The sequence below is a fragment of the Danio aesculapii genome, chromosome 15, assembly GCF_903798145.1.
Source record: "Danio aesculapii chromosome 15, fDanAes4.1, whole genome shotgun sequence".
Taxonomy (NCBI): Eukaryota; Metazoa; Chordata; class Actinopteri; order Cypriniformes; family Danionidae; genus Danio; species Danio aesculapii.
The window spans coordinates 3,044,570-3,055,559 of NC_079449.1; the positions used below are offsets into that span (position 1 = coordinate 3,044,570).

The window sequence follows — 10,990 nt, forward strand, 5'->3', positions numbered from 1 at the left end:
AAATCCAATTAGACTCACTTTATTTAGTGAACGAAGCAAGTCTCTCATATAATATCTCTACTAAAAGACTGAAAATATTACTGTACAAACTGCATTGTACATAATCAGATGAACATTTACATATTAGTCAATAATATTACTGTAATTAATTAAAAAACTGAATAAATATAATTAAAACACATTTACTCAAGTAAATAAACTGAATTAATGATGGGCTAAATTCTGTGTAATTCTGCGCGCTCAGATTCCCTGTGGGTCTAGTAATGAGTAGATTTGCACAGACCTTTGCTGTTTTGGCGTAGTACAGTGTTCTGCCCCGCAGTTTGAAATAACGCCTCTTCCAGCGCTGGAAATTGGTCTGTTTCATTAACTTTCCCTCTTTCAGTATGGTCTGGAATGAAGAGAGAGAGAGAGAGAGAGAGAGAGAGAGAGAGAGAGAGACAGTCAAAATTCCTTTCTTTCCAGTCATTCTCATGCATTCACGTAATAAACATCATCATCATCCTCCTGCTGCTCTTTACACAACATTACAGCTCACACAGACCTTTAATGGACTGATATTTACAAGGAGGAAACCTCTCTCTCTCTCTCTCTCTCTCTCTCTCTCTCACACACACACACACACACACACACACACAGACGGAGAGAGAGAAACATACACACACTCGAAAAGCACAGAAGAATAAACACACACACACACAAACACACACACACACAGAAACATACACACACACACACACACACACACAGAAACATACACACACACACACACACACACACACACAGAAACATACACACACACACACAGGGAGAGAGAGAAACATACACACACTCGAAAAACACAGAAGAATAAACACACACACACACACAGAAACATAGACACACATTCGAAAAACACACAGAGAAATAAAAACACACAAACAGAAACACACCCTCAGACACACACACTCACAGAGTAACATAGACAGTTACAGAGACAGTAACTAACTCACATACACACACACACACACACACACACACACACGCACACAAATTCACTCTCTCTCTCTCTCTCACACACACACACACACACACCAAGAGAAAAACAAACAGGAACACAGATCCTCACATAAACTCACTTATACTCAGAGACAGACAGACACACACACACACATATTCACACAGCCTGCAGTTTCTCTTTAGTCCTGAAGGGAGCAGCAGAGCTCCAGAAACATGACTGAAAGCCCACATCTCTGCTAAATCTGAGCTTCATCCACGATTTCTCGACTCAGGCTCGTAGCCAGCCTGGTGAAAGGGCTGGGTTTTTTTTTTCTCAAAAAGTTGATTGTTTTGCAGTTATTCGCGTCATTTTGCATCTAATTATGAGGTTTAAAAACTCCATTTAGAGACATTTTAAGCATTATTTTCAGCTGGATTGGCGCGTGAACTGAAGAGCGGGTATGAAGATGGTTGCGCTTTGGGCTCGGTGCGTATGGGGCCTGAACCAAAAAGCTAGCCGGACTGTACTAAAAAGCTGAGGAGCGGGGGGAAGGGGGGATGGGGTTGAATTCCGGGAGATACGGGAGACTCCCGGTAAAAAACGGGAGTGTTGGCAAGTATGATCAAAACCACAATTTTTGATGAACCAAAAATATTTTCTAAAGATTTAGAATCACCAAACATGGAAAAAATATATTTTTAAAAGACAAACATATTAAATAATATCAGTAGACAGAAACATTACTTTCTTTCAAGAATAAGGTTTAAGGATTATAATAAACCTTGTAAAATGTTTTCTGTATTTACCTGGGGCGTAGCAACCGGGGAGACTTTTATAGACAGACCATTTAGAAACAGCTGATTAATAACAGAATGAAGATATGATCTCATATAGCTGTCCCCCTCACTTTTAAAATGTCCGCTATGCCCCTGGTATTTACCAACAACACAGTAGCTGACTTCACTTCAGATAAAGCCTTCAGGTTGTTTCCAAAATTTAAGATGGCACTGCAGTCAATTCTGGACCTTTGTCAGTGGTGGGGTGGCCAGCAACTTATATTATTATACCATAGTGAAGCACCACAAATGAACTATGAACTAACACACACACACACACACACACACACACACATCTCATTTGACATCTCAGTTTCAACATACTGACAAATACTGAACAGAACACTGCAGTAACCGTGATTTTGATTTGCTGTAAGAGATATATTAATGATAAAGAAATTAAAATTAATTATGAATAGACCCAAATAAATCTGATAATCCAACTGACGGGATATTAAACACATAAATTATCAACATTTCATTCAAACTTCCAACAAAACCTTTAATGTGGAGACTGAATTAAAACATAAACACATAAATATAAATACACACTTTCAGAAAAATGAATATATTACAAGAGCACTCAACCTAGAAAACTGCATAAAAATTAAATTATTAAAAATATAAACTATATATATAGGGGGCAGCACGGTGGCGCAGTGGGTAGCACAATCACCTCACAACAAGAAGGTCTCTGGTTTGAGCCTTGGCTGGGCCAGTTGGCATTTCTGTGTGGAGTTTGCATGTTCTCCCCGTGTTGGTGTGGGTTTCCTCCGGGTGCTCCGGTTTCCCCCACAGTCCAAACACATGCGCTATAGGGGAATTGAATAAGCTAAATTGTACATAGTGTATGTGTGTGACTGAGAGTGTATGGGTGTTTCCCAGTGATGGGTTGCATGTGGAAGGGCATCCGCTGCGTAAAACATATGCTGGATAAGTTGGCGGGTTCATTACGCTGTGGCGACCCCTGATTAATAAAGGGACTATGCCCTTCCAGCTGCAACCCAGTACTGGGAAACACCCATACACGCTCATTCACACACACACTCATACACTATGGCCAATTTAGTTAATCAATTCCCCTATAGCGCATGTGTTTGGACTGTTGGGGAAACCGGAGGACCAGGAGGAAACCCATGCCTACACAAGGAGAACATGCAAACTCCACACAGAAATGTCAACTGACCCAGCCGGGGCTCGAACCACCGACCTTCTTGCTGTGAGGCCACAGTGCTAACCACTGAGCCACCGATGTTTAACATGTGTCAGATAAAACTTAGATCTACAAAAACATGCAAAACACTTTATATAATGTGCATCAATGAACACACAAGCCGCAAATGAATAAGTGAAATTCTCAGAACACACACACACACACACACACAAACACACACACACACACACACACACACACACACACTACAAAACATCAGAGCAGTGTGTGTGACAGAAGATTTCACATCATCACACACAGCAGACAGAGAGAAACACACACACTAACCTGCGCTTTAGAGCAATCCATCAGACAGAGCGAGAGACGACTGACTGACATGAGGACTACACACCATGCACGCACACACACACACACACGCGCGCGCGCACACACACAGGCAGACAGATAGACACGCACACACATAGATGCTGGTTTCCGCTGACTGTAAAAGGCCTTTCTCTGTCACTGAAGGCACCTGTTACTGGAGCTCACACACATGGCACACACTCACACTGACAAGACAATACGTGCATATTCACACACTTCTTAGTGCTTTCGTAAATGTTAGTCAATGTATTAAATACAACAATAAGAAAAGTCATAATTATTACAATATTACTATGTTAATATTAGTTAAAAGCAATGGGATTTTATTTGTTACCTCCATATAATAAAAAGAGTATGACTGCAGTTGTAACGTGTTACATGTATAATATCTCAAGATATTCACGTCAGCTAAGATTAGTTTATTTAAAGCTGCCCTATAATGAAAATCTGGGTATTCCAAGGTATAGTTAGAGTAATGAAAGAATAATATCTGAAAAATGGTGTACGGTAACCCTCAGACGCCACTGTTTCCTCGTTCTCATGTAAATTCCACGAGTGTAAAACCCTGGTGGCCAACTAGCCAATCAGAAAATTAGAATCACAGGCCACGCCCTCCACATTTGCATGTGCGCCCAAAGACTATACACCAGGGGTGTCCAAACTACGTCCCGCGGGCTTTTTATAAATATTAATAGAATCTGGCCCGCTTTACAAAACTGAACGTAATTCAATAAATAACCACCGGGTGTACAGGAGCCAATCATCGATCACTATAGACTGACGATTCTCTGGGGGAGACCAGACGCAAGCCTTTACCACAGTTTGGTGGACAACAAACACTCTGGAATCTGAGTGAATACTGCCTTCACAGACATGAGAAACATATCCACATAGAGCTTGAAATCTGTGCCCACTACACTTGAAAACAAAAGGTCTCTGGTTTTGTAATCTGTATAAAATGAACGCAAGGTAGGGGAGGGCAGGGCACAAGGTAACACTTTTTGGTTTTGGTCAAATAATGAACAAAGTAATGGGGTTAGACAAACTAGTTGGTTTTTGCAACACAGGCTCATTGTGAAAACAGCTGGAGACAACGAATTACGTAGCCGGAGGTACGTATGGCTGCATTTCATTTTTTTAAACGAAAGCTAGGGGGCGGTGTGATGTCGTTCCTTTTCGCGCTTACCAGCTGACCGCTTACCTCCGTTTGGACGGCAGTTTATCCCGGCGGATTTGACTTGCAGAGAGGAGTTGACCACGAAGACGGGGGTTCGAGTCCGGTGAAGAGCGGTTTCAGAAAGCAGGTAAGACAAAAACAGAATCCAAAACATAAAACAAACAAGTGAATAGGAGGGTGAGGATGTGGTAAAATCTAAAAACGTGGTAAAAAAAAAATCAGACGAGGGCTTTTATTTTTTTGGATTGCTTTTGAAACGTGTTGGTAGGGTTTAGGGAAGTGGGTGGGCGGGTCAATCGATAAAATTGGTTAGGTTTAGGGAAGGGGGAGGGTGGGTCAGCTGATCGTTCGCTCAGTCAGTGAGAAAGTCTGTTAAAAAGTGAGTCGACAGCGGCCTCTGGTGGGTTTACGCGAGAACTGCAGGCGCGAATGGCACTTGCGAGGGAAATTTGAGATCTCGAAAAGCGTACAAGGCGACCTCTGGCGGATTCGCGAAAATAAGAACTGCAGAATAATGTGAGGCCGGGATGCATTTCGCGGTCTACAGAAACGTCCGTGAAGGTACGTTTTCAGAATGAGCCTGGGTTGGGTTTGTATCAACAACACACAAGCCTCTCCTACAAATGAGCACTGAAAGTATGATCGCCGGACTTATGGTTTATTTTTTAGGGGTTTTTCACCATTATTATGATAGGACAATAGAGATTTCAGACAGGAAAGCATTGAGAGCAGAGAGAGGGGAAGGATCAGCAAAGGACCTCGAGTTGTGAATCGAACTCGGGTCGCCGTGAGCACAATACCACTAGGCTATTGGCGCCAACCGGACTTATGGTTTCTGTGCAAAAAATGCCATGAGTAAAAATGTTACTATTTACCCCTACTGCAGGGCACGTTGTAACAGACAGAGGGTTGGTTGTTACACATGTTTAAAAAGGCAGATTTTACTAGTAATATTAATCCAGTTTACTTTAAATAGTAGCTGTATTTTCTCAGTACTTATCTCAATTTTTTTATTCTGCATAGCACAGTATATTTATTTGTTTATTTATTTAATGGATAAACACATTTGGTTTTTTTTTCAATTATTATCCATTATTATACAAAGCATTTATTTGTAGTATTAGCAATAAAATTATCTTTTTTTGTCTATTAAAAAATATTTTCTATTAAAAAGCTTTAAATTATTTATAAGTTTTAAATAAAATTATTTAAAAAGTTCTCACCATTACACCCACAATAAAAAAATTATTTTGTTGGGTTAGCTGGTGTCCAACAGTGTGTGGCTAATTTGTAACACCCTTTTACAACTAACCCAGAGGTGTCGTGTTTTCCTCAAAACTGGCTAGCGGTCACTCTGTTTTTTACATCTTTCAAAATGGTTCCATCTTTTAGCCTAGAAGACGGTGATCACAACAATATCAGATTTTACTCATATACTTTCACAGATTTAGTTTGAATAAAAAATATCGACTATAATAAAAAAATACTTTTATGCTGCAAAAATGATTCCTCCTGTGTTTCTCATCCAATTTTCGCCGAACTTTTTCAAAAATTGTCAGGGAGATGTTTGACGAAATTGTGGTGAAAACCTCGGAAGCATGCCATGGTTAACCCTGACCAAATACCTTAAAACTGTGTGTTAGATTTCACCCCACGTTACTTTGTGCCCCGCGCTCCTCTACAGTTCGTCCTGTCAAAAGCACATCACATGACAGCAATTACTCAAACGCCACAAACGTGTAAACACAGAGTCGCTGTCATTTCTGGAGGAGATTCACCATCAAGACCAAGTTGTGGATTACTTTAGAAGAGCAGCACGATCTGACGATCATTATCCAGAGGATGATCATGTGTAGAACTGCCATAAATAGGGTCGGTGTCGTGATCTCGTTATTTTGAGTGAGCATGCGCAGTAGCTCGGGCACCCTGAAAATATGCTGATTTAGTCTGATTCGAACGTTTAGAAAGGAAATTTAGTAAAGTTTATTTATAAACTAATTTCGATAGAATCACGTGCTTATGATTGATCCCGTATTATACAATTCATGATTCACCAATCAGACGATTCCTAAGTCACCATAAATACCCTAAGTTCCATATAACAGCCATCTTCTTCTGAAGAATCCAACCTGTCCTAGATGGGCAGCACGGTGGCTCAGTGGTTGGCACTGTTGCCTCACGGTAAAAACGTCACTGGTTCTAGTTCATACCAAGCCGGTCAACGTTTCTGTGCGAAGCTTACACGTTCACATACACAGGCATACATATGCATGCACGAGTACACACACACACACACACACACACACACACACACACACACACACAAGCATGCACGCACACACAAACAAACAAACAAACAAACAAACAAACACACACACACACACACACACACACCGACACAGACACACAGACACACACACACAAACACGTCCACACCGACATGCACACACACATAGACATGCACAGACATGCACACACACATGCGTACAAACAAACGTAAATACACACAGACACACACACACACACACACACACACACAGACATGCAAACACACCTGGGTGCCCACACACATACATACAAACATGTGCACACACAAAGACATGCACACAAAAGCGCATACACACACACATTTGCACACACGCGCATGCACGCACACACACAGACATGCACACACACATGCATGCAAACAAACGGCTACACATAGACACACACAGGCATGCAAACACATATGGATGCGTACACACACATGCACACAAACACGCGCACAAACATATATGCATGCGCACACACACACGCAGACATGCAAACCCACCTGGGTGTGCACACACACATACATGTATGTGCACACACACAGACATGCACACACAAGGGCATACACACACACACACGCACACATATGCATGCATGCACACACACACACATTTATATGCATTCACACACACACTCTCACATGCACGCACTCACACACACACACATACACACACACACACGAGTGAGATGAGTGTGATGAACCACAGGAAGCTTGACCTGCTTGTTCTGCGCTTCAGTCTTTGAGAAACGCTCCAGAAATAGCTCACGCTGAGCCCTGCTGCTGATAATAGAGTCATTTCCTCACCACACGCCAACTCTAACACACACCGCTGACATCAACACACACTCTACATGCCAACATTCAGAGTTACAGTCACTACCTATAACTATACACACACACACACACACACACACACAAAAATGTCATCACTTAAAATATCATAACTGAGTAACTGATATTAATCGGTTCATCTTCAACTGTATTTGGCAGATATTAAAAACACATTGGGCCCAGCACGATGGCTCACAGCAAGAAGGTGGCTGGTTCGAGTCCCGGCTCGGCCAATTGGCATTTCTGAGTTTGCATATTCTCCTCGTGTTGGCGTGGGTTTCCTCCGGGTGCTCTGGTTTCCCCCACAGTCCAAACACATGCACTATAGGGGAGTTGATGAACTAAATTGGGTGTAGTGCATGAGTGTGTGTGTGTATGGGTGTTTCCCAGTACTGGGTTGCGGCTGGAAGGACATCCGCTGTGTAAAACATATGCTGGATAAGTTGGCGGTTCATTCATTCAGTTCAGATTATGGTGTGTGTGTGAGTGTGTGTGTGTGTGTGTGTGTGCAGAAATACACACTGTTTTTTTAGAGCCGAGGGGCTTATGTTGGTTTTCTCAAATACATCTAAGTGTGCATACTGAATGTGTTACTTGGGGTTATGGTTCAGAATAGAGCAATATGCTGCTGTTTAACTGCACTGCTTTAAAGGCACCTATGGTGAAAAATCTACTTTTCAAGCTGTTAGGTCAGACATATGTGCATGTATGGTGTATAGACCGTCATATTGGGGTGATATAAACACACCCAGTGCTTTTCTTTCAATTTAACAACATAGAAAACGGTGGACCAATTGGATCGGTTTTCAGACCGACCGCAACTTTATGTAGGAGAGCGGTCCCCCCGCCCACCAATATTGATTGACAGCTGCGTATTAACTTGTCTCCGTAGTAACGTGTATAATCATATCAACAAGAGAGGACGAGCGCAAAGCAGCCGGGAATAAAAGGTGTGTTCAATTCGCTAGGATCATCAATCATCATCAAACGTGATCAAGAGTGAGTTTTACAAGTTTAACATGTTTTAAAACAGAGCATGTGTGTAATGAATTATAGCGATTTAGCTTAGCTTTACTTCATCAGCACAGCCGCGTGTCAGAACAATTATAAAAGACGCTTCAGTCCCGGTTTGTGGATGTTAAATCAGGTTTATTTTCTACATGAACATAACAGATATCCATACAGCAGTGGAGATTAACCTGTAGCCTGTCACATTTGCGTGCAAAAAGAGTGCAAAGCTAAACGCGCGCGTGTGTGTGCGTGCATGAACTAGTGATGAGCGGTTGGCGGTTATATCCGCAGGTAATGCGGATAATCCGCGGGCTGGGCCGGTCGGGTAATAAAAAATACATTATGATTAATTGCAGGTCGGTTGCAGTTGGATGTAGCGGGACATGGCATGGCAGTGGACCAGCGAAAAGGCAGAGAGTGGGCTTTGCAGAATGGGAAGATGAGACGCCCAAAATAATGGATGAAGTGCAGGAGTAGCCCACTGTTCAAAGTTTCAGCTAGAGGAGTCATCAGAGGAAAATCTGCTATCGTTCTGGGAGAAACAAGATCGCTTATTTACACGACGCAGCGCCTTGCAAGGAGAATCTTGTGCAGTCCTACAACAAGCAGTGCGAGCGAACGCTCAATCAGTACAGCTGGCCGCGTTTTGGAGGGGAGGCAGACTCGCCCAAATCCAGGCACAGTAGATGCTGTTCTGTGTTTGCACAGTGCGAAGAAAAAGGCCAAGTAAACACAACATAGCTGCCGTTTAGGCTGAAGAGGAACCATTTATGTTATCTTGTTCCTGATCTGTAAAAGCTCAAATGTCTTATTTTTACTTTCTGAATCTATTTGAAAATGAAGAAAGTGTTGTCTAAAGACAAACGTTTGTGTTTATAAATTAATGTTTATTTAAAAACGTTTACGATTTTGCGCAGATAAGCTCACTGAATCTGCTGTTAATATCCAGGGTGACCAGAGCCGCCGCGTCCATAGAGGCGACCTGGGCGGCAGAATAAAGAGGGCGGCATCCGCGATAACCCCCCGGTTCTCCCTTTCGTCTGTGACGATCCCCCCACCGCCCCGGTCCTCGCTGTCGAACACACAATCACACCCCTGTCTCTTGTTTTTGCTTTCGGTATGAGGGCGCCATGTTTACCTTTTGCCTAGAGCTCCAGTTCAGTTTGCTCCGGCCCTGACGGTGAGCTATCATGCCTAAAACAAAGAATTAAATGATTAAAGTTTCCACTGAGTGGTACGGTACGGTTCAGTTTGGTTTGGTATGCTTTTATAGCTGTTTCCACTGTCAAAAAGCGTACCGAACTGAACCGTACCACTTTTTCAGCACCCTTTCGAAACGGTACCAAACACGAGAAAGGGTACCAAAAGGTGGAGCTAGACGCGCAGCTGAACGCTATTGGTTTACAGAGATATGTCATTCGCTTACGCAACAAGCCAGAATGAAAACAAAAAAAAACGCCATATTTAAAATACACGCACAGCCGACGAGCCGAGACATTACAGCGGAATTATAAATACATATAATAACGAGCCATGGTCGATCTGGGCTCAAACAAACCTTGTTGTCGTCTTGATGAACAGCCACAAAGCCAAGAAGGAGAGCAGATTTACCCTGTGCCCCGTAGTTTTTTATGAGCCAGTCTGAGGCGGGAGCGGTTTCGCTTTCTTGCTAGCGCTCGCGCGCGTCTAACGTTATATCTGAAATAACACACTTCTTGAGCTGATGATAATAACCTGCACTTGATTATTGACGTGCTTTTGAAACCCGATCCTGTCAGACACTGACAAACGCGAGAGTGAAGCGTGAAGAAACAAAGGAGAAGCCGGAAAAAAGGAGCACAGTATTTTTCAGCAAACATGAACAAAATGCCATGTATAACTAACTTATTATCTTCACATTTTGGACTAATATGAGCTGAGAATGACGGAATTACTCTCTAACAGAGGCTACATGTGCTGCTGAAGATTACATACACAGATGAGAGGTTTTCACTGACTGTGTGCTATATTTTGTGTTGTTTTGAACCTAAATACGGATGAAATGTCTGCTATATGTAGTTCTTCTGTAGTTGGGAACATATCGGAGACTATAAGGGTCTGTATGTGTTTATATATGTTCATTTATTTAGTTATTTAATATAATTACAGACGTTACAGTAGGCTGTTTCGCACTGTCATTGATCTGCAGTTATAATCAACTCATGTTCATTGAAAAGTTAGTAATAAACATTTCTACACAAGTGTTGATGTGTATGAAGCATCTGTGTTGTGAGAAGTGCTTCTCATATGATATGTGAGTGACCTG

At 42.2% G+C, this 10,990-nt stretch overlaps 1 protein-coding gene across 1 annotated transcript in view; it reads right to left on the reverse strand.

Moving 5' to 3' along the window:
- The window catches only part of LOC130241817 (diacylglycerol kinase delta-like), an 87,026-nt gene that overhangs the window by 60,966 nt on the left and 15,070 nt on the right, over window positions 1-10,990 (reverse strand). The window contains 1 exon segment of the mRNA XM_056473780.1: window positions 284-391. Within this exon segment, the coding sequence (XP_056329755.1) occupies window positions 284-391 (108 nt within the window).